The sequence below is a fragment of the Ailuropoda melanoleuca genome, chromosome 2, assembly GCF_002007445.2.
Source record: "Ailuropoda melanoleuca isolate Jingjing chromosome 2, ASM200744v2, whole genome shotgun sequence".
NCBI lineage: Eukaryota > Metazoa > Chordata > Mammalia > Carnivora > Ursidae > Ailuropoda > Ailuropoda melanoleuca.
The window spans coordinates 55,768,015-55,792,894 of NC_048219.1; the positions used below are offsets into that span (position 1 = coordinate 55,768,015).

Here is a 24,880-nt window from a genome sequence, read left to right on the forward strand (position 1 = left end):
AAAAACATCAATATTCTGTCTAGTTCAAGGATGGAAAAACTGATTAATCTGATACCCCCCCCTTCCTTTTCTCGCTCCTACCCTACATTCTTCTCAAGGGGCTAAAAGCAGAAGATGGGACAAAGAGGAAACCAGGGAAACCAGTAAAAGTTCAAATAAATTAAAACTGGTTGCAGAGTAGGGTGTTAAACATGTGGGCTCCAAAGGCCAATGGCAGAGTGAGTGTTGGTGCCCCTATCCATTCATTACTGAGTGGCCCTGGGCAGGCTGCTCTGCTCAGTTTCTTCATCTGGGCAATGAGGGTAATGGTACCACCTACATCACAAGATTGGCATGAGGATAGAAGAGATTATTATCTACAAAACACTTAGGACAATGCCTGACACATAGTAAGGACTATACAAATATTTGTTAACTAAAATAAATCCTCAGTTTGAAATCATTTTAACAATCACACAGTGTGTCTACTGACTTCCATATCCCACTGGCAATTTCAGGACCTAGAGATACCCTGATAGCTCCCATCCCACACCACATATTCCCTGCATCCTCTAATATGAATTGCTGCCCAAGAATTCCTTCACATCAGGACTTGACAGGAACATGCTCTGGGACCTCACTTGGGAATAGTCCCCACTGCTGGGCACATGGTAAGAAATGGCCTCTCTAACATAGAAGACAAGGCCTGTGAACCCATGCAGCACCAATTCCACCTGAAACCCAGACTGGAATTGGGGGACAGCCTACCAGAGAGAAAATAAAACAAAGGGAAATTTTTTTGCACGAAATATGTCTTCTGGGGACAGGGCTGGCAGTGCAAAGCAAAAGTCCTCAGAGCTGTTCCAACGTGCTATCCTAAGGCCTCTCTTCCCTTTCTTCATTTTGTTCTGATCAGGCTCTTGGTTGTACCAAATGAGATCTCCTCAAAGTCACCTAAAAACTACTTGTTTGCTAAGCTAAGCCAAGTAAGACCTCATTTAACTCCACCTCCCAAGAGTATTAACATTGCTGATACTCCCTTTCCTTGATGGCTCTCTTCTGGCAGCTTCTAGGCCACCATATTCCCCCAGGTTTTCCAGCTACTCCCTGGATTGCTCTTTTGCTGGTTGTTCCTTGCCTTCCAACCCTCCTCACACTGGAATGCCCCAAGGTTTGTTCTTTGGTCCTCTTCTCCACATTCACTATCCACATTCACCTCACCATGGTGAGCTTTTTCAGCCTTGAGGTTTAAAATACCATTTCTTCTCCCAACGACTCTGTGAATCTCCAGTCCAGACTTAATTCCTGAACTCCTGATTCAATAACTCACTTGGATGTTGAATACAATTCTAAAATTAGTTTGTCTAGAACCAAACTCCTGATCTTCCCCACAAACCTCTTCAGCCTCCCCATCTCGGTGAACGACACTCCCCACTCTCCTCCCTCCTCTCACCTTGCTTCACACTTACTCGTCAGCAAATCCTATCACCTACCTTTAAAAAAACATCCAGAATCCAACCACACAGCACTACCTCCCAGCTGCCCTCTGGTCCCAGTCACTATCACCACTCTGAGTACTGAAATACCCTCTTAAGCAATTTTCTTGCCTTTGCCCTTGTTCCTCACAAAATGGCAACCAAAGAGATACCATTAAAATGTAGGTCCATGGATGCAAGCATGGTTCAACACTCGCAAATCAATCAGTGTGATACATCATATCAACAAGAAAAGACTCAAGAACCATATGAATCCTCTCAATTGATGCAGAAAAAGCATTTGACAAAATACAGCATCCTTTCCTGATTAAAACCCTTCAGAGTGTAGGAATAGAGGGTACATTTCTCAATCTCATAAAAGCCATCTATGAAAAGCCTACTGCAAGCATTATTCTCAATGGGGAAAAGCTGGAAGCCTTTCCCTTAAGATCAGGAACACGACAAGGATGCCCACTCTCGCCACTATTATTCAACATAGTACTAGAAGTCCTTGCAACAGCAATCAGAAGACAAAAAGGGATCAAAGGTATCCAAATCGGCAAAGAAGAAGTCAAACTGTCTCTCTTTGCAGATGACATGATACTCTATATGGAAAACCCAAAGGAATCCACTCCCAAACTATTAGAAGTTATAGAACAATTCAGTAAGGTGGCAGGATACAAAATCAATGCCCAGAAATCAGTTGCATTTCTATACACGAATAACGAGACTGAAGAAAGAGAAATTAGGGAATCCATCCCATTTACAATAACACCAAAAACCATGCGTTACCTTGGAATTAACTTAACCAGAGACGTAAAGGACCTATATGCTAGAAACTATAGATCACTTTTGAAAGATATTGAGGAAGACATAAAAAGATGGAAAAATATTCCATGCTCATGGATTGGAAGAATTAACATAGTTAAAATGTCCATACTACCCAGAGCAATCTACACTTTCAATGCTATCCCGATCAAAATACCGAGGACATTTTTCAAAGAACTGGAACAAATAGTCCTTAAATTTGTATGGAACCAGAAAAGGCCCCGAATCTCCAAGGAACTGTTGAAAAGGAAAAACAAAGCTGGGGGCATCACAATGCCGGATTTCGAGCTGTACTACAAAGCTGTGATCACAAAGACAGCATGGTACTGGCACAAAAACAGACACATCGACCAATGGAACAGAATAGAGAACCCAGAAATGGACCCTCGGCTCTTTGGGCAACTAATCTTTGATAAAGCAGGAAAAAACATCCGGTGGAAAAAAGACAGTCTCTTCAATAAATGGTGCTGGGAAAATTGGACAGCTACATGCAAAAGAATGAAACTTGACCACTCTCTCACACCATACACAAAAATAAACTCCAAATGGATGAAAGACCTCAATGTGAGACAGGAATCCATCAAAATTCTAGAGGAGAACATAGGCAACAACTTCTATGACATCGGCCAGAGCAACCTTTTTCACGACACATCTCCAAAGGCAAGAGAAATAAAAGATAAAATGAACTTATGGGACTTTATCAGGATAAAGAGCTTCTGCACAGCCAAGGAAACAGTCAAAAAAACTAAGAGACAGCCCACGGAATGGGAGAATATATTTGCAAAGGACACCACAGATAAAGGACTGGTATCCAAGATCTACAAAGAACTTCTCAAACTCAATACACGAGAAACAAATAAACAAATCATAAAATGGGCAGAAGATATGAACAGACACTTTTCCAATGAAGACATACAAATGGCTAACAGACACATGAAAAAATGTTCAAAATCATTAGCCATCAGGGAAATTCAAATCAAAACCACACTGAGATACCACCTTACGCCAGTTAGAATGGCAAAGATAGACAAGGCAAGAAACAACAATTGTTGGAGAGGATGTGGAGAAAGGGGATCCCTCCTACATTGTTGGTGGGAATGCAAGTTGGTACAGCCACTCTGGAAAACAGTGTGGAGGTCCCTTAAAAAGTTAAAAATTGAACTACCCTATGACCCAGCCATTGCACTACTGGGTGTTTACCCCAAAGATACAGACGTAGTAAAGAGAAGGGCCATATGCACCCCAATGTTCATAGCTGCATTGTCCACAATAGCCAAATCATGGAAGGAGCCGAGATGCCCTTCAACAGATGACTGGATTAAGAAGCTGTGGTCCATATATACAATGGAATATTACTCAGCTATCAGAAAGAACGAATTCTCAACATTTGCTGCAACATGGACGGCACTGGAGGAGATAATGCTAAGTGAAATAAGTCAAGCAGAGAAAGACAATTATCATATGATTTCTCTCATCTATGGAACATAAGAACTAGGAGGATCGGTAGGGGAAGAAAGGGATAAAGAAAAGGGGGGTAATCAGAAGGGGGAATGAAACATGAGAGACTATGGACTATGAGAAACAAACTGAAGACTTCAGAGGGGAGGGGGTGGGGGAAGGGGATAGACTGGTGATGGGTAGTAAGGAGGGCACGTATTGCATGGTGCACTGGGTGTTATACGCAACTAATGAAGCATCGAACTTTACATCAGAATCAGGGGATGTACTGTATGGTGATTAACATAATATAATAAAATAAAATTAATAATAAAAAAAAATGTAGGTCCAATCACTTTACTCCCTTGTTCAAAACCTTCCCATGGTTTCTCGTCTTACGATAACTACACAGGCCTCCATGATCTGAGTGGCCCCAGCACCTCCCATTAACCCGCCAACCCTGTATCTTCCCATTATCCCGGCTTGCTCTACTCCAGCCACACTGGCCTCCTTGCTGTTCCGGGCTCCTGTGCTTCCTGCATCTCCTGCTGGTGCCCTTCCCCAGACACACACGGCTTGCTTCCTCACCACCTTCCCATCTGCTCAAAAGTCATCTTCTAGCTGAAGCTAGAATTGCAAACTAGACCTGCTTGGCCTCCTCATCTTATAAGTGCTATATTAAAATGTATTATAAAATTATTTTGTTTATCCCTGTTAGAATACTTATGCTGTCTTCCCTACTGCAGTATAAGCTCCAAGCAGGCTGGGGATTTACGACTGCTCTTGTTCACTCCCGCATTCCCACCTGGTAAACATCTTGCAGACTCTAGGCGCTCAATAAAGATCTGCTGAATGGATGGGAATAACGGCTCACTTGGTTTCTCCTTACCTAAGACAGTCATCACGGTCTTCATCAGCTTCATGGGCGTCCTCCGGCGGCTGATGGACCCACTTGTATGTGGAGACAAAACACTGGTTTTCCTCTTGACATAGACGTAGATCCGCAGATACACCACGACCATGATGAGGAAGGCCACGAGGTTGGACACAGTCCAGAAAACGAGGTAACTCCTGCTGTAAATGGGGGCCAGGGAAGAGCAGGCGGAGATGTCACAGAGGCAATTCCAACCCAGTGTGGGGACCGCCCCCATAAAGATGGCGATGGCCCAGATAAACAAAATGAGCAGCGTCACCCTCTTTTTGGTCAGGTTGCTGTGGGTCCGCATCCTCATGATTGACATGTGTCTCTCCACAGCAATAACCAGCAAATTGGTCAGAGAGGCGGTCAAGCTAGTGTCCAGGAGCCCCTGGCGGAGAAACCAGCGGTTGACAGTCAAAGTTTTTGAAACGGGGCCGGTGTTAAACATCAGGAATACATAGGCAATTCCAGCAAAGAAATCCGCAGCAGCTAGGTTAGCCAACAGGTAGTAGAAGGGGAAATGAAACTTTCTGTTTTTGATCACTGCTGCGATGACTAGAGAATTCGAAAAAAAAATAAACAGGCAGAAAAATGTTCCAACACACAAAACAATCACAAGCTTCGTTCCCGTCCACTCATCGGCAGTGTCTGTGTTGCTCCTATTGTAAAAAAAGTCCATCCGCTTATCATAGTAACACTCATTCATTGTGGAGAAGGACTGAACATCCTAGAAAGAAATTCAAAGGAGAAACAAACATCACTCTTTGCAAATTCAATCACTAAACCACCAATTGCCACTGCTAAGCCCCTATTCTGGCCAGCGTCTGTTAGTTCTTTAGATCCCAATGTAAATGTCTCTTGCTGCAGGACTCCAGCCCCTGACCTCTTATTATAGCATTTATCTTGCATCAATAATTGTTTGTTGTCTGTTTCCCAGGCTAGGTACACGCTCAGTGAGGGAGGGTCTGTGTCTCTCTTGGTCACCATTATAATCCCAAGACCCATCTGCCCCAGCTGCGTCATGACAGGTATTTGCCAGAGGGCTGGCTGACTGACTGAGTGATCACGGACTGGCAACAGAGCAAATATTCTTGAGTCCTCCACTCTGCATCAGTAATAATTACAGCACAGCCCAATAATGCTTTCTCCTGGTGGTTTCCAGCTCATTTGTTATTTATGGGTTCTGTTCATTAGACAAGGGCAAGTTGGTAATGCCAGGTACACTGTCACCAAGATAACTGAGTGTTGAGTTACCCTTCACATGACCAAATGGATTCCCCAAGAGATCAATTTTCTACCACTTCTGATTCCACTCCTGACCCTCCTTCCGCCATCTTTTGGTTTCAAGCTATAATGACAATGCTTACTTATTAGGCATGTGATACAGGGCTAAAGACTGTGTTCTCAGTACTCCTCCTTCCTTTTTTGTTCACTTTTTCCTTATTGTCCTAATCCAAATTGTACCGGCGGTGAATGTGCTTACCGGATTTTCCAACTCAATCACTTTAAGTCAGGCTCCTTCCCTGGGCTTTCAACACAGCAGGTGGTGGAAGAGCAGGGCTCCATGGACAAGACTGAGCTCTGGAGTTTGGGCGGTTGTCCAAGAATGTGAGAACATATCTGCCAAGTGAGGGCAAGCCCTCGGGACACATGTCTGAAAGCAGACCCCAAACTGGGGTATCAGGCAGACAGAAGATGTTCATCTCAGGACAAGATCTCTTGGACACCAAAACTAAGGGATTCTGGCCAAAGAGTGGTTGGGAGGGGCTCTAAGGATGCCTCTCCATCTCTGCTTGGTGGAAAAACCAGGTGTTCTATCTCACAGTGGTCTGGACACAGCTATGAAGGGTCCAATCAAAGGAGACTGGAGTTGAAAGCCAGGAAATTTAGAGTGAGAATGACCATGGGCTCCCTTTGAAGGAACGAGGCTGCAATGTATTCACTGGAGAACCAGAGATCCAGTAGGCCCAGGCACTGAGCGGTCCACTGGTGGGAATGAAGTGGCTCTAATAGCAAAAGCATAATAGAAATCCCCAGCTTTTAAGGTTCTCATAAATTCTGCAGTCCAATACCATACGCAGAATCAGGATAAGCAGATCAGATATCAATTTGAAGTAGCCCAAAATACAAATATATCTTAGTGTTCTTTTTAATTTATATTTTAATAGTGTAATGATACTTTTAAATGAATTAAATACATACTTCTCTGCCATAGCAAATGGAAGGTAAAATATCATTTTATAAGCTTATAATAAACAAACTGGGAGTGGTCTTAAGAGACAAATGGCTCTACAGCCTTTCCATTACAAGGAAGGGGACCTGATTTTAATGACAAAACAAAAATTACTCTCTTTGGCAGATATTCACCAATGTTTAACTGCCAATAGCAGTTAACTCCAGGCAATAGGCCAAGTGACCTATGCTGTACTGTGGTCATTTTCCCAAATTAAAAATATAGATATGTAATTTTAATAGCTTCGTAATGTTTCAGTATATGATCATAACACACTTTACTTAACTAATCCCTAGATGCTGGATATTTCAGTTGCCTCTAATATTTAGCCCCTATAAGCAAGGCTGTATTCCTGTGCATTAATCTTACATACTCAGCCAATTATTTGCTTAGGATTAATGCATACATCTCAAGTTGCTGAAGTAAAGAATAGAAATGTATTTAAAGATTTCTGATACTGATTGTCAAACTGCCTTAAGACAGATCATATTTCTTTTTTTTTAATGATTTTTTATTATATTACGTTAGTCACCATACAGTACATTCCCAGATTCCGATGTAAGACAGATCATATTTCTAATCCCACCAGCAGCATATGAGAATTGAACAGAAGACACTAATCTAGTGAAATTCAATTTAAATATTCAAGGAGAAAATTCAGCTTTCCAATAGTGTTGGAAGCATACAGAAATTCAAGACAAATAATCCAAGAGAAATTTTCATGGTGCAACTATTATGTGTCCTTTCACTAATAAAAAATATTTCATGTATTTTATTTCGCTATATGCTCTGCAGAGCTAAGAGAAACACATTTCTAATTTAAAAGTTATGTTGTCCTTGACTAACTCATCAGCAATATCAATTAATACGTCAGAAAGATGTTGGTATGAAGATACTACCAAAAAACTCAAAATTTTCCTAGTTTCTTTTTGAGGAGGTCTTAACATTTTAGTTTTAGTTCACAATTTGGTGAAATGCAATTATATGATATCCAAAAACCTCAATAATTTTTACTAGAAAAATCTTCAAATTCAACTTTCCCCCCATCAAAACCCAAATGGCCATTCTTAGACATATTTTAACAAAAAATCATCCTGAGACTGAGATGTGGTTTTGTCTTCCAAAGTTGAAAAGGCACAGAAGAAAACATAATTAACCAGAGCTCCCACCAAGCAGCTCCCTATCTCGAAGCCTCAAATCCTACTTTTGGGAGAAACAGACAATAAGAGCAAATAAAGTTCATTCACATGGGAAACCTGTGAAAAACATTCCACAGGCTGGAATATTGTACAGCCACTGAAAATCATTACCATGAAGTTGTGGTAATATGAGAAAAAGCACATGTCATTATTTTAATTATAATTATATATGTATGTATGCATTTACATACATATTTTATATACACACAACCACATACACACACATATTTCTTGAATATCTTAAAATATAGAAAAAAATAAGGAAAAAATCTTAAAAGTGTAAACACTTCATTAAGGATGGTGGAATTGGGAATCATTTAAAACAATTCTTTCCAGTTTTTTCTCTGTTCCACATTTTCTGTAATAAATAAATAAATAGACTTTTAAATGCTAGTTTAAAATTCTGTCTTTGGAGCACGCATCCTACTTAATGTATTCTACCTTTCTTTGACAAATACAGCTCCAAAAAAATCAAAATTAATGTTCAAAGGAAAAGCCTCAAGGATTCACTATGTTCATTATTACTATTCTCACCAGCACAGCACACTTTAGAGTTTTTCAGTGATAATGAAAATAAGATGGTTTTCTACTTAAAATTTCATGTAGCTGTAAAACCTTACACATTGACACCCATAATCAAATTCAGGACATCACTTTCCCCAGCTCTCCTGTAAAACATTTCCTAATGCAATCACCCCAGAGCTCCAAAAATGAATAATTGGCAGTTCTATGAATTCGTGCTTTTGATTTTTTTCCTTCCCTGCCATATGCTGCCAAGCTTGTTGACAGTCCCCAGGACATACTAATGACACATTACCGTATTTTCTTGGCTGGAAATTACCAAAACTTTAGGGGGCTTCCAACAAACGATCAATGTATCGCCTCTTGAACCCTCTCAAACCTTAAAATATGATTCTGTGATCCCAGCTTCAACATCTCCTCCACAGAGACACCTTCTCCAACCAACCCTAAGAATCCCTAGAGGCCTGTTTATCTTCACCAGAGCACCTGTCATTTGTTATGTGCTTTCTTTTGTTTTTATGCCCATCCCCCACTGCTAGACTGTTCTGCTTGAGTACAGCAGGGACCATGACTCTTAAGATCATGTCCATCCATAGGGGCACCTGGGTGGCTCAGTCGGTGAAGCATCTGCCTTTGGCTCAGGTCATGATCCTGGAGTCCCAGAATCGAGCCCGCATGGGGCTCCCTGGTCAGCAGGGAGTCTGCTTCTCCTCCTGCCCCTTACCCCGCTTATGTTCTCTCTCACTCTCACTCTCTTGCAAATAAATAAAATCTTAAAAAAAAAAAAATCACATCCGTAGCATCAGCATTTGTGGAAGGGATGAATGGTTCTCCATCCTACACCACCTCTTCCCCTACTAAAATGACAAGTTCAATTAAACATCTTTGCTGACTTACACATCACCCACTAAATAGGTCAGTTAGAGAACAGCTTCACTTAACCGTGCTCTTGGGTAAGTTACCATCTCCACTTTGTTATTACGATTCTTAATTGCTAGTATTTGCGTGATTGCTTTGTGCCTGGTGGATCATCTCATTTAATCCTCCCAACAGTGATGTAGATACTATCATCATACCCACTTCGCAGATGAGGAAACTGAAGTGCCCTTCCTGACAGTCCTACAACCAGTAAGAGAAGACCCTGGATTCTGTTGGGGAAGCTGTGCTCCCAGGCCCGAGTGCTTATGGACAACATTACACTTTCTCTCCATGGGCAAAAGAAACACCAGACAGACCAAGAACTATAGTCATACTTACAATAACTATAGAATCACCAAAATAGAATAAGCCAATCAAAACACATTCAAAGACTGTCTTGCACTATAAAAAAAAATGGGGGCATTATAAATAGTCTTTAGGGTTTCTTTTTTTTTTAAGGTTTACTTATTTGAGAGAGAGAGTGTGCACACAGATATGAGATGGGGAGGGGCAGAGAGAGGAAGAGAGAGAGAGAGAGAGACAATCTCAAGCAGACTCCCCGCTGAGCACTGAGCCAGACTCCAGGGGCTTGAGCTGAAACCAAGAGTCTGATGCTTAAACGAATGAGCCACCCAGGTGCCCCTAGGCTTTCTTTGTTTTCTTCTAATAGCCCCGAGAAGCACAGAAGAGGCACTTTTCTGAAAATATGTTTTCAAATTTTATGGTAAGTAGTACCACAATATGGTCAATTTCAAGATTAATGTTGCTAAACTTTAATCACCAAATCCCAAACTGGTTTTTTTTTCCTTTCTTTTCTTCTTCTTCTTTTTTTTTTTATACCAAAGGTTTAGAGGATTTGGCTAGTTGTGACCCAAAAACAAAAGATGTTAAACTTTGGAGCTATTACCACAACTTCAAACTTCAGTAATTTAAGACTTCATAAAATGATGGTTTAGAAAGTCTATATGTGGAATCCAAATGAAAACTTCATGAGCAAAGCTCTCATTTAGACTCTCCCAAACTTGATTCTCTGAAAAAATGTTCAGCCAGCCCATAATGTGGAAACAATTATGAAAATTAAGACATTTGAAAACCACTCAAGCAGCTTTTATTTCTAGCTTCATCTTACAGGACAGGGTGCTGCTGGCCTTTCAGCTGGCTTTCAACAATGCTCCCCTCGGCCTCCTAGGATGGAACGGGCTGCATCCTGAACGAGGTCAGCGGGCGCCGTGCATATTTTCTTCTCCAAGGGCCTGCAAAGGTAGAACAGTCCTCTCCTCTCTGGAAAGCCCAGCCAGATGGCAGTTAGAGGTTAGGTCAGCTGGTGTGCCCACGGCCAGAAAAGAGACTACGCCTGCATACACGATCACGTCTGCTCACTGAATTCCTTTCAATAATTCATGTTAATGGCAAAATCAGGATAGCATGGGAGATTTAAATCCACATACGATCCCTGAGGTTCATTTTAGCCATTAGTTTCAAAGCCTCTTAGGCTTGCTATTCTCTCTGCCCAGAAGCCTCTTCCCCCAGATAGCCACAGGCTCATCTCCCCCACCTCATTCCTGCTCAAATGTCACCGCACAGAGATCCCTCCTCTGCCATTCCCTAAAAGAGCACCTCACACCACCCTGCTGCGTTTCCACCCTCTATCCTGCTTGGTTCTTCTCTGCAGCATTTCTCACTACCTAGTAGATAGAAACTGTCTACTGGGCTTATGGTCTGTTCCCAGGGGTTAGGAAGTCAGGAACGCGGTGTCGTCGTGGTGCATCCCGAGTTCTTGAAACAATGTCCAGCACATAGTAGGCATTCAGTAAACACTTGTTAAATGTAGAATGAAATAAATCAAGTGCATGCAAGCATGCCTGCGTGCCCCTGTTTACCCAACCTGAGCATTATTACTTTCTTCTCGGTGTACTCTCTAATTTGGATCTCACAACTCTTTCATTTCCCTCCACAGACCTGGCCCTGAGCCCTGCTAGCTGAGAGGTGTGAGGAGTAGAGTTTGTCACCCTTGAACAGGGTGGTCTGAAGGGCGGTCCCACAGTAGAGACCTCTCCCTTGTGTGCAGGGACATCAGAAACTGGCTCCTCTTTAAACATAACTTCAAAAGAGAGGGGGACCCAATGGCCAAAGCTAGAACAATTTGAGCAACAAAATAAAATAGCACTGGACCATAAACCGATGTATAAAATTAACACCCTTAACGCATACTGATGTAAGGAAATGACAGAATAAAATAACAAACGAGAAAGAGGAGATAAATCTCCCGTGCAGAATTCCAAATAAATTATATAGACATGTCTGCTCTAAAAGAGAACATAATTTCTCCCAGAGGGCAACAGGAAAAGGGAAGGGGGTGGAGGTAGGGAGTCACTTTTCAATGACTTTAGCGAGGTGATCAAGGTCAACAACGACAGTGGTAATAAGTCTTGTTGCCAATCTGTAATCTTGATAGATGTTAAGAAGGGCACTTTACTCTGTGATCTTCCTTCCCCAAACCCACAACCACAGTCTCCCCATGAGAAAAACCTCAGACAATCCCAATTGGGTGACATTCTGAAAAATTCCTGACCAGGACTCCTCAAATCTGTCAAGGTCATGAAAAACAAGGAGAATCTGAGAAACTGTCACAGCTAAGAGGAACCGACAGAGACATAACAGCAAATATGATGTGTGTCCTGGATCCTAGAACAGAAAAGGGACACTAGGTCAAAACTAGGAAAATCTGAATAAAACATGGACTTTAGCTAATCATACTGTCACATACCAGCTCACTAATTATAACGGATGTACCGCACTGATGAGGGCATACGTAATAAAGACTGCGTGCGTGAGTGGAAGTATAACATGGAAACTCTATACTATCTGCTCAATTTTTCTGTAAATATAAAACTGTCCTACAAAGAAATACTAAAATACACTTAAAAGGGGGGGGATGTTATGAACTTCACGATACTTCAGTAATTTTAAGATAAACAGAGCTCGCATGTTTCATAAACGGTCACTATCCTCCGTTAGGGTAAAATACACAGAGGAGACGCAATTTGTTTGGGGTTCAATGTAAATGGAGATCGTCTGTAACAGCGCTGGAGCCTCTGTGATCGTTGGGTAAAGCTACTACGTTGACTTAGGGGTGCTTGTTAAGTAACCTGATACCCTATCTTCGTACCCTAGATCATTTCTCTCAAGAGAGCTACACTCAGCTTTGCTAACGTTGCGCCGCTCCGTCTCTTAAGAAGGCATAAAGTCAGGCACACAAAATTGCTCTGATGGGGACCGTCTGTCTCCACGAGGCACCCCGAGCCTCTACTGGGAGTAAAGTTCCCAGGCGGCTGCCACACACAGGAGGGCCAGGCACCCACGGGGTGCGTTCGGGAAATGACAAACATCCGTGCCTCCCTGTCCTCCTCGGCCTGGGGGCGGTGACCCGCGGGGGAGCACGGCAGCTGCGGCTTCTTCGCAGAATAAACAGGTCACGGTGCCATCGCGCGGAGGAGCCCCAGGGCGGGAGGGCCGCCCGCCCTATATGAGCTGGCTCGACCACGGCTTTCTCTCACTCCATCGAGTGGGTGGATTTAGAAGAGGCCACGGTATATACACACTGCTCCTACCCTAGGCCTTGTTTAATAAACAACTGTGAGCAAACGTATTGTTCCCCAGATGTCACTGATGACTGAAGTCTGTCTTAAACCTCTTGATTAAACAGGAAAGCAAACCAGAAAACATACAGAACTAAACCAAAGGAGACACAGGTTTTACACGATCAGCGGATGCCCTGACTTAACTTATCCGAATATAAGGTAAATATTTGTGTTTGCTGCATCTGTTATACAATTTTCACGCCATCTGATTCATGAGGCTAGAAAGATGACAGATACACTTTGTAAAGACGCTAATCACAATGCTTAGAATTAATATGTACACAGAACATAACTACATGTGTTCTATTGTATAGCAAATAAACTTTAGACCATGATGCAATCCCATGCTTTACTCTTTGAAGGAGAAAAGTGCCAAAATTTATAGCTGAAGAAATATACTCTCCTTGTACTAACAACTTTGTCACTGTGACGATATATTTTGGGAAACTTCAAAGATCCTCTAAAGACCTTCCACAAGAAGAAAATTAGGTGTCTTTAGATGTAAAATCCACAACAGACAAAATTTTGGTCCAAACTGTTTGTCCTAACCTAACCATGGCATTGCACTCCCTTGCTCATTCCATGTCATGACCCTGTCCCCGCCTCCAGTCCTATAAAGGGTATTCAAGACCTTCTTGCTCTACACTGCTCCAAATAATCCCCTGCTATTACCAGCGATGGGTGGACTGTGATCTGCAGGGACCCCTCCGGGCTTCTGGAGACCACACCGGCCCAGGTTAAGGCCTGACTAAATCCTAAAACTCTGTAGAGAAAGGGAAATCATATTTTCAAAGCATGTGGCTCTAATAGGAAACAGTTGTTGTAATCAAGGCTTCCACTAAACGGACAAGTCACAGGGTCTCGGGCAGGAGTTCTAGGCCTTGATCAGGAAGCAGCATTCATCATGAGAGCGGGACACTCACAGCCCTCTCCACCCTGTGCCCGCTCCTAGTCAAAGAGCGCGTCTCGGTCAAGGTGGCCACGGTCATGAAATGTATATAAAGGGCATCTGAGCGCTTGCCTGACCTCATCCACTGGCCCCTCTGACTCCCCTCTCCACCCTTCTCCATGTGCTCCCTCCCCTGCAGGACGGCATCAGCAGGCCTTGTGCTCCAGCTCCTGCCAAGGAGAGGGACAGCATGCCATCGGGAGGAGGCAGGAGGCCGAGGCTGACACACTGACCTTCCTTGCTCCCTCTCACTCGCTGGGTTGCTGTGGATTGGCCTGTTTAGCTCCGGTCAGCCAACCTCTCCACATAGGCCGTCTCCCCCCCCTCCCCTTGGCTTTCAGGTTGAGGGGTGCTAACGGCCCCTTGCTCTTTCCAGCTCTCTTGTTGCCTTCCATGAACTCTGCCCTCCCCCAGTTACCAAGTTACGGTCCCCCCACTCCCGTGACCAGTTTGACTGTATCATGTGTTTCTGGTGGAACACTGATAATACAGATGTCCTTTCCAGCACACTGTAATACAACAGAAAGTGTTATTTTCAAGTTTTTAATATGTTGTGGATTTTCTTAAATCTTTTAGTAATATTTATTACACTTCACATTTCTTGGTTGTGAATATAGCAACTCCCAGAGAAGGAAGGAGGAATAAATCACATTCCTGAGGGCATTGACCAGTATCACAATTCTCTTGACGCCCTCAGTGTCCCCTTACCTGCACCGGAACCCTACTACATTTCTCTGCATACAGTGATTTAATCAATGGGTGAGTTACCCACAGTGATAAGAGTTCTATAAAATACAGATGACGACATTGGATTCCACCAGATCCCCGCACACAGGAGGTGGTATCATGGATGTCCTTCTGTGTCATCCAAGATCAGTCCCAACTCTAACTGTGTTGCTGTTCTTAGACACCATGGAAATAAAGGACCCGGATTTAAATGTTAAGATGGGCCTAAGGATTGGCCAGGTTTGAAACCTGACGGTACGGCAAAGGACTCAGTAGTCTTTTCCTTATAATGCCTGTGAGGAGGGCAGGGAGAAGGTAATGACAACCTGAGCCGAGGGGGCACTGCCCCCTGACTCGAGGCAAAATCAATGCAGACACCCTGCAAGGGCTCCCTGATGGTGGGCACCAGCGATCCAGCCTCCCGTGGCAGGGCCGGTGGCAGGGCCGGCTGTGGGGAACCCTGCACCCCTGCTGCTCTCTCAGAAGCTCTGAAGCCTGCAGCATCACTGGGGATGCTATGATAGCAGACCATCTTTAGACTCTGGGGACACGAGCCTGACGGAGTCCCTGAACAGGCCAAGAAGCAGGGAGGCTCAAAGCACTGGCGGCGGGGGGGAGTCTCAGGAATAAGCTCGTCCCTGTCCCATGACAGCTTCATCGTAGCCCAGCCTTCTTCACATCTGCTCCTGCACCTGCACCCTCCAGTACGAATACAAACATGCTTGGGGGGGATCAGAGAACCATCCTTGACTCTGAAACTCAGACACATCTATACAGCTGGAACTCTCCTACACGTATACCCTGATTTTCCTGGACTGACTTGAAGCACTAGATTCAGACTCTGTTTTAGCCACTGTTGGGCAGAACTCCCCTGAGTGACTCTACCCCAGAGGCAGCCTTTCCCACCAGACTGTGAGCTCTGCAAGGGCTAGAACAGTTTCTTACTTATGTTTGTGCCCCTGATGCCCAATAGAGGGGCGTGGAGTAGATATACAATAAATGTTCGGTTTGCATGCTGGTTAGCTTCAGTTAGCCGTAGCGAGGAGAGGACTTGGAAATTTGATCACATTATGTTGAATAACCAGGAGTAAAAGGAAAGCACAGGCTATTCTTTCAGGAAATTTGGCTGGAAAATACCAGGCACCTCTTCTATGGCATTCAACATGCTTTACGCATATTTATTTGTCTTGACATCACTTCCAAACCTGTTGGAAGCACAGCTGGTAGCCTGTCTCCCTGGTCTTTGAAGCACAATCAAGTACTTGCTTGTAATCAGCACAAAATAAAAATGTATTCCTCTCTTATTAATTCCCCAAATCCTCTCTTTCCATCCCTCTTCTCCTTTGGTTCACTGTGGACGTTGACAAATAGTTATTCCCTTCTTGAAACTCCCCACCTGAGCCTCTGGGACTGTATCCTTTCCTGGTGTTTTCCCACTGTCCTCAATATCTCTGTCCCCTGTTCTCCCATCAGCCCCACCACGTACACACACCTAGACTTGTTTGCAGCCTCCTCTTCTTTTCCCTTAAAACTTTCTTCCACCAGAACTATGGTTGCTTAAATTATTTCCTCTATGTGGATAACTCCTGAATAACTATTGCAAGCCCTGACACTTCTCACACCCCCTCTTCTCTCATGCTAAGCTCCCAGACTGCCTTCAAGATGAGCAAGAAGAAAGTCACCCTAAAGATAGTACATATGGAAGTTGGAACTCTCAACTTCCCCCATTTCAGCTGTTGGAGATAATGAGACCACAATTAAAAAAAAAAAAAAAGTTGCAGGTTTCAGGATGCCTGGGTGGCTCAGTTAGTTAAGTGTCTGTCTTCAGCTCGGGTGATGATCCCAGGGTCCCGGGATCGAGTCCTGCATCGGGCCCCTTGCTTGCAGGGAACCTGTTTCTCCCTCTGCCTGCCACTCCCCCTGCTTGTGCTCTCTCTGTCAAATAAATAAAAAAATCTTCTTTTTTTTTTTTTTAAAGTTGCAGGTTGAAACACCAGGTTTTTAACGTAGGGAGCTAGCATGATGGTGGTCTCAGGCCTCACTCCTTGTTTGTAGTACAGCATTGTTGGCAGAGAGGTTTGGAATGGGACAGGCTTCGTCCCACTTGCACTGGCCAGGACCTTACGTTATCTCTCTCCTGGGTGTTTGGCTTAGGCTCAGTGTAGACTAGTAGAGCCCCTTTCCCCGATGCCCCACCGGGTCCTGACTACTATAACGTTCTGGGCTCTCAACGTGCTCCTGCTCCGGCCCTTTGGCTATGCCCTTGGGGATTCTAACTCAGCTCCAAACCTGCGTCTATCCTTGCTGGGCTTCCCCCAGAGAATGGTTCTCAGCCTCTCCTCAAGTGAACTCCCCCTTGTTAACCTTACCACGCACCAGGCCTCTGACCCTCAGGCTGCAAACAAGGACTAGCAGGACCTTTGACTCCATTTCTCAGAAGTCCTGTTCTGCCTGGTATGGCACTGAACTCATTCTGCTACTCATTTGCCCATAATTGTATGCTGCCCTGTCACTTCTCTCGTGATAATTTTTTTTGTATCTGTATTTAGCTTTATGTTCTATGGCACAGACTGCTAAATTGTTCTCCAGTTGTGACGAGCTCCATTCCCCAGGCTCCTTGCAGCTAGGCTGGCCACAGGACTAAGTTTCTGCAGCGGAATGTGAACATAAACAAAGTTCGCTACTTCCAGGTTAGCCCTGTGCCCCTCCACGCTCTTCACTTTCCTACAAGTTGGAATATAGATGGGCCTGTGATTCCGCATCCAGCATTCGGACCAGGGCGAAGCCCGAGAGCTGCACGATCCCACGTAGTCCATTGACAAGTTTCTATCAATGAGGAGATAAGTACCGAAATTGCAAATAAGCACCTAGAAATGTTGATGGCACTTGGACATTACTGTGAAAGACAAAGTGCATGATCAGTGGTGTATAAACCACAGCTACTGGTCTTCGCTGTATTGGAAATAAAGAAAACCAGTCCCTGAACAGAGAGTTTGAGAAACACTGCCCTAGCGGACGGTGGAAAGATGAAATGAAAAGGACACTTCAAACCCGAACCACTCACCTCGGGACTGTGAGCAAGAGAGAGAAATAAACTTCTGTCTTTTTCAAGCCACTGTGCTTTGGGAACTCTGCCCAAGAAGCCTGTAGCTGTCGGTGAAGGCGCTGGAAGGAAACAGTATGGGAATGTGCGCTGGCTGCTCCTTCCTTGCAGCTCTTAGCAAAGCATTACAAGAAAGAGATGAGCTCAGACAAGAACTGTTGGTAAGACTGTAAGCAACGGTGTAAAGGAACAGACAGCATCTGGAGACTGGGAGATGAGAGAAGTTAACTGCTCTGGACCCCAAAGGGCAGAAGATACTATCACCGCTCACAGCCTTTCTTGAAGGCCTCTCGAGATGTTGCAGGGAAGCAAAGAAGACAGGCCTATAGGAAAGACCAAAGTAAAGGTGCGCCTTCCTGCCCAAGTCCACATTTTGGAGGACCTCAGGGTAGAGATCGATGAAGACAAAAGATGGAGGTGGGCCAACCACGGAAGCTGGGAAGTCAGACAAGCTTAAGAACTTGGTCCAGAACACAATGTGAATGCGGTGACTGATGAATGGGACTGACTAGAAGCAAACAGACCAGAAAGAGTAGGAACTTCTTAAGGATGTTATGTTGCCATGGAGGCCACAGCTGGGCCTGGAAAGGCCCCTGTCCACTCTCCCCCAAGGAGCACACCCGCTCCCACACCCATCTCAGATATGGCCGCAGAGGGAAACGGACAGGAAGGTCACAGGAAACAAAGTCAAGGTCAGGGTCCTCGCGAGGCTTCTCCTGAAGAGCAGAAGCAGGGGCCGGCCGCAGAATGACTCCACTGCCGGGGCAGAGAGGTTCTAATTCCTGCCCAGCAGGCTTCCTTATTTCCAGGCGCCTGTGACTGCCTCAGGTCTCCTGTTCTTCTGAATGGCAGTTTGTTTTATTTTTATGCCGTTTTCTCCTTTCTACTCCTCCATCACACAGCAGATGTTGGCCAGTCAGAAGAAAGAAAGAAAGGAACATTTCAGCACTGGCATACAAAACGGAGGTTAGAGAGAAAAAGGCCCACCTGTGGAATCTGGTAAACGAAACCCTCTCGAGGCAAGCGTGGCAGGCCATGGCACAGGCAGGGCAGGCCAAGCAGGGGCGAGGAGCGGAAGCACTGGCATCAGCGGCACCTGAGTCAGACCGAGGCTCATCACACTCAGCAACGGCTCCCCCTGGCACACTGCCGATGCAGCCAGAGCCTTTCCCTTTCTCTAGAAAAATGGCACCATAACTATAATGACTGTATGGGATTGCCGAAGGATTAAATTAAAACAATGTTTACAAAGTGATTAGCAAGATGCTTAGCACAGAGGAAGTAATAAATGGCAGACCGTACTTTCCAAGAAAGTTAGGTAACTCAAAATTTCTTTTAAAAAGTCAATGGAATATACAGCTGGCATTCTAGAAGTTTAACTGTTCATGCTCTGACACCTTCATTTAACAAGGAGTGATGACAAAGTCATCCTATAGCTACCCTAAAATAACTACAGTCTAGGAACGAATTTCTTCCTGTCTGAGAACGGGCCCAGGGCCACACTGACTAAGCTGAAGGCACTGCCACTTCCTTCTTCTGCTGCTTGGAACAAAGCAGGGAGGCAGGAATGGAGAAGGGAGTGGAGGAGGGAGAGAGAGCAGAGACAACGCGGTGTGGTAGAAGGACACACACATCAGGTCTGGGTTCAAACACCAGCAGAGAAGCAGGTGAGCACGGTGGTTAAAGAGCATGGATCCCACAGCAACACCAGACTCAGCAGTCAGAAACTAAGAGCATCTCCCCCGGGATCAGGAACAAGGCAAGGCTGCCCACTCTGGCCACTTCTGTTCATCATAGGACTGCAACCATATGGGAAAAGGAGGAGTAAAATTGTGTCTGTTCACAGATGACATGATCTTATACAGAGAAAACCTTAAAGGCTGAACAAAAAAACTAATAAATGAATTCAGTAAAGTTGCAGGATACAAAATAAACATACAAAAATCAATTGCATTTCTATACACTAACAATGAGCCATTCAAACAGGAAGTTAAGAAAACAATCCCATTTACAATAGCATCAAAAAGAGTAAAACACCAAGAGATAAACTTAACCAAAGAGGCAAAAGACTTACACACTGAAAACTGTAAGACATCAGTGAAAGAAATTAAAGGAGACAGAAATAAATGGAAAGACATGCTACATTAGGGTAGGAAGATTCAATTCCGTCAAAATGTCTATACTAGTCAAAGTGATTTAAAGATTCAGAAATAGCCCTATCAAAATCTCAATAGCACTTTTTTTAAAAATCCTAAAATGCATATACATCATATCAACAAGAAAAGACTCAGGAACCATATGATCCTCTCAATTGATACAGAAAAAGCATTTGACAAAATACAGCATCCTTTCCTGATTAAAACCCTTCAGAGTGTAGGAATAGAGGGTACATTTCTCAATCTCATAAAAGCCATCTATGAAAAGCCTACTGCAAGCATTATTCTCAATGGGGAAAAGCTGGAAGCCTTTCCCTTAAGATCAGGAACACGACAAGGATGCCCACTCTCGCCACTATTATTCAACATAGTACTAGAAGTCCTTGCAACAGCAATCAGAAGACAAAAAGGGATCAAAGGTATCCAAATCGGCAAAGAAGAAGTCAAACTGTCTCTCTTTGCAGATGACATGATACTCTATATGGAAAACCCAAAGGAATCCACTCCCAAACTATTAGAAGTTATAGAACAATTCAGTAAGGTGGCAGGATACAAAATCAATGCCCAGAAATCAGTTGCATTTCTATACACGAATAACGAGACTGAAGAAAGAGAAATTAGGGAATCCATCCCATTTACAATAACACCAAAAACCATGCGTTACCTTGGAATTAACTTAACCAGAGACGTAAAGGACCTATATGCTAGAAACTATAGATCACTTTTGAAAGATATTGAGGAAGACATAAAAAGATGGAAAAATATTCCATGCTCATGGATTGGAAGAATTAACATAGTTAAAATGTCCATACTACCCAGAGCAATCTACACTTTCAATGCTATCCCGATCAAAATACCGAGGACATTTTTCAAAGAACTGGAACAAATAGTCCTTAAATTTGTATGGAACCAGAAAAGGCCCCGAATCTCCAAGGAACTGTTGAAAAGGAAAAACAAAGCTGGGGGCATCACAATGCCGGATTTCGAGCTGTACTACAAAGCTGTGATCACAAAGACAGCATGGTACTGGCACAAAAACAGACACATCGACCAATGGAACAGAATAGAGAACCCAGAAATGGACCCTCGGCTCTTTGGGCAACTAATCTTTGATAAAGCAGGAAAAAACATCCGGTGGAAAAAAGACAGTCTCTTCAATAAATGGTGCTGGGAAAATTGGACAGCTACATGCAAAAGAATGAAACTTGACCACTCTCTCACACCATACACAAAAATAAACTCCAAATGGATGAAAGACCTCAATGTGAGACAGGAATCCATCAAAATTCTAGAGGAGAACATAGGCAACAACTTCTATGACATCGGCCAGAGCAACCTTTTTCACGACACATCTCCAAAGGCAAGAGAAATAAAAGATAAAATGAACTTATGGGACTTTATCAGGATAAAGAGCTTCTGCACAGCCAAGGAAACAGTCAAAAAAACTAAGAGACAGCCCACGGAATGGGAGAATATATTTGCAAAGGACACCACAGATAAAGGACTGGTATCCAAGATCTACAAAGAACTTCTCAAACTCAATACACGAGAAACAAATAAACAAATCATAAAATGGGCAGAAGATATGAACAGACACTTTTCCAATGAAGACATACAAATGGCTAACAGACACATGAAAAAATGTTCAAAATCATTAGCCATCAGGGAAATTCAAATCAAAACCACACTGAGATACCACCTTACGCCAGTTAGAATGGCAAAGATAGACAAGGCAAGAAACAACAATTGTTGGAGAGGATGTGGAGAAAGGGGATCCCTCCTACATTGTTGGTGGGAATGCAAGTTGGTACAGCCACTCTGGAAAACAGTGTGGAGGTCCCTTAAAAAGTTAAAAATTGAACTACCCTATGACCCAGCCATTGCACTACTGGGTGTTTACCCCAAAGATACAGACGTAGTAAAGAGAAGGGCCATATGCACCCCAATGTTCATAGCTGCATTGTCCACAATAGCCAAATCATGGAAGGAGCCGAGATGCCCTTCAACAGATGACTGGATTAAGAAGCTGTGGTCCATATATACAATGGAATATTACTCAGCTATCAGAAAGAACGAATTCTCAACATTTGCTGCAACATGGACGGCACTGGAGGAGATAATGCTAAGTGAAATAAGTCAAGCAGAGAAAGACAATTATCATATGATTTCTCTCATCTATGGAACATAAGAACTAGGATGATCGGTAGGGGAAGAAAGGGATAAAGAAAAGGGGGGTAATCAGAAGGGGGAATGAAACATGAGAGACTATGGACTATGAGAAACAAACTGAAGACTTCAGAGGGGAGGGGGGTGGGGGAATGGGATAGACTGTTGATGGGTAGTAAGGAGGGCACGTATTGCATGATGCACTGGGTGTTATACGCAACTAATGAAGCATCAAACTTTACATCGGAATCTGGGGATGTACTGTATGGTGATTAACATAATATAATAAAATTAAATTAAAAAAAAAATTAGAAAATGACCAGAAGTTAGCCTGGAACCGATTGATATTTCAGTTTTAAGCCCTTCTCGGAAAAAAACTTTGTAATCCTTAAGGCATAGATTGTTTTTGTTTTTTGTTTTCTGCACATACCCCCCCCCAAAAAAAAGGTGTTTTTCAAACTTTTATTTCAGGGGCGCCTGGGTGGCACAGTCATTGAGCAGCTGCCTTCGGCTCAGGGCGTGATCCCGGCGTTCTGGGATCGAGCCCCATATCAGGCTCCTCTGCTGGAAGCCTACTTCTTCCTCTCCCACTCCCCCTGCTTGTGTTCCCTCTCTCGCTGGCTGTCTCTATCTCTGTCAAATAATTAAATAAAATCTTTAAAAAAAAAAAGAACACAAAGGATCCCAAATAGCCAAAGCAATCTTAAGAAAGAAGAACAAATTCAGAGGCTACCTATTTCCTGATTTCAAAACATATTACAAAGCTACAGTAATTAAAACAATGTGGTACTGGCAAAAAGACAGAGATAGAGACCAGCAGAACAGAATAGAGAGCCCAGAAACAAATCCATGCATATACAGTCAACGGATCTTCAAGGGTGCCAAGAATACACAGCGGGGAAAAGACAGTCTCTTCCACAAATAGTCTTGGGGAAACTGGGCATCCACATGCAAAGGAGCATGCCTGCGTCTGAAGCCTTGCTACCGGCCAGTTAGTTACCCTCTCTGTGCCTCAATGTCCTCATCTTTAAAACAGGGATAATGACAGTATCTTCTTCCTAAGACTGTCAGCGGATTTAAATCTGACGTTCCTTTACAGTTATTATCAATAGGGTCTTGGGAAAGTTACTTATCCTCTTTGAGCTTTAATTTCATCTGCTGTAAAAGGGAGAGAAGCTCTAACTTGTTGGGTTATTGAGTAATTAGGACAAAATGAATAAAGTAGCAATGTAAAGACCTCAGCCCGTCTCCAAGTCCAGAGGAGTCAGGAGATTCCAGTAAACTTCAAGGCAAGCTTGTTCCCAACAGGCCAAGAAGTGGGGGGTCTCAACAGAGGTTTCTGGGAAGGGGAGACCAGAAGAGGGAATCCCTCCCTCAGACTAGGTGGGTCCCCAGCATAACGACTCCAAAGACAAGGCTCTCCCTCCTCTACGACCCTGTCCAGAGTCATGAACTGGTGTTTTGCACCACCACTGAAAACATTTAGATGAATATGTGTTAGAGGAGTTTAGCCAGCTGGGTTAAAACATTCTAATTATACTACCACGCTTGTTCTAGGCCACTCTGTCTAAATCTTAGAATAATCCATCAAAACACATTCCTTGACATACCACTGAACAGTGGTCCAAGTGAGTTCCCATCTCTTTTCCCGCTGGATCCCACAGTGAGACGGGCAGTGTAGCATTCTCTACGTTACAGAGACTAAAACGGGGACAGTCTGATTCACTCTCACCAGCGCCGATCCTTCTGGCCCGGGGCTCTGGGGCCACACTGACCACTGCAATCCTTTTTCGGTACTTAATTCTATGCCCCCACGAGAAATGAAATATGCAGATTTGTTCTCCATAATGACATTAATGCCTTTTGCAAGCACTTGCTGATTCCAGAAGAAATATAATATGATTATGCTAAATGTCAATAAAATTTGTAAGCATATCTCTACTTAGCAGTTTTGACTAAAGTTTATGGGAAAAAGTTCATATAATCCAATGAAAACGACAGAATAAAATTCTAAATACATCACAGAAAATAGCAATGCTGTCACAGTCTGCGTGCTTCAGAGAAAGTTCAGAAGAACAAGCAACTGGGGTTTACCTCTAGGGCACTGAACAACGTGACTTACGAAAGGCCTTCTCCTAAAGCATTTTACTTTCCCCATCAACTCGACAGTCTACCAGTTGAACTAGACCACAGAATTCAATGACCTGACTTATAAGAAATTAGACTGGAAATTAACTGAGAAAGACTAGTAATGACCTAGCCTTGCTGACATTCCTTTTCTTTTTCCTCTGTGGGATATTCATGGAATTTGCATACGTGACGAGTTCCAAATACGTATTAGGTGAGTTCCACTGGTCCTGTCCTGGTGAATGCTACCCCGCCGTGGATCCCCTGCATCCCTGTCTGGTTAACATGTCGTCAGTGTTCATTCTATGCAGGAGAGAGACAGAGATGTGCAGACACTTTAAAGATGTAAAATGCCCTCAGGAAGCTCGTAATCTAGAGCAGTGCGTGATCGAGCCAGGCCAATCCTCCAGACACCCTGCCCCAGGACATCTCACGACAGCTGCAGACATTTGTGTTAGACACGGCCGGGGGTGCTATTGGCATCTGCTGGGTGGAGGCCAGG

General features: G+C 43.7%; 1 protein-coding gene across 2 annotated transcripts in view; it reads right to left on the reverse strand.

Moving 5' to 3' along the window:
* The window catches only part of LPAR3 (lysophosphatidic acid receptor 3), a 98,249-nt gene that overhangs the window by 46,653 nt on the left and 26,716 nt on the right, over nt 1–24,880 (reverse strand). For both annotated transcript variants that reach the window (XM_034653806.1, XM_034653805.1), the window contains exon 2: nt 4,609–5,365. In XM_034653806.1, the coding sequence (XP_034509697.1) occupies nt 4,609–5,344 (736 nt within the window). In that variant the 5' untranslated portion in view covers nt 5,345–5,365. The remainder of the gene's footprint in view (nt 1–4,608; nt 5,366–24,880) is intronic.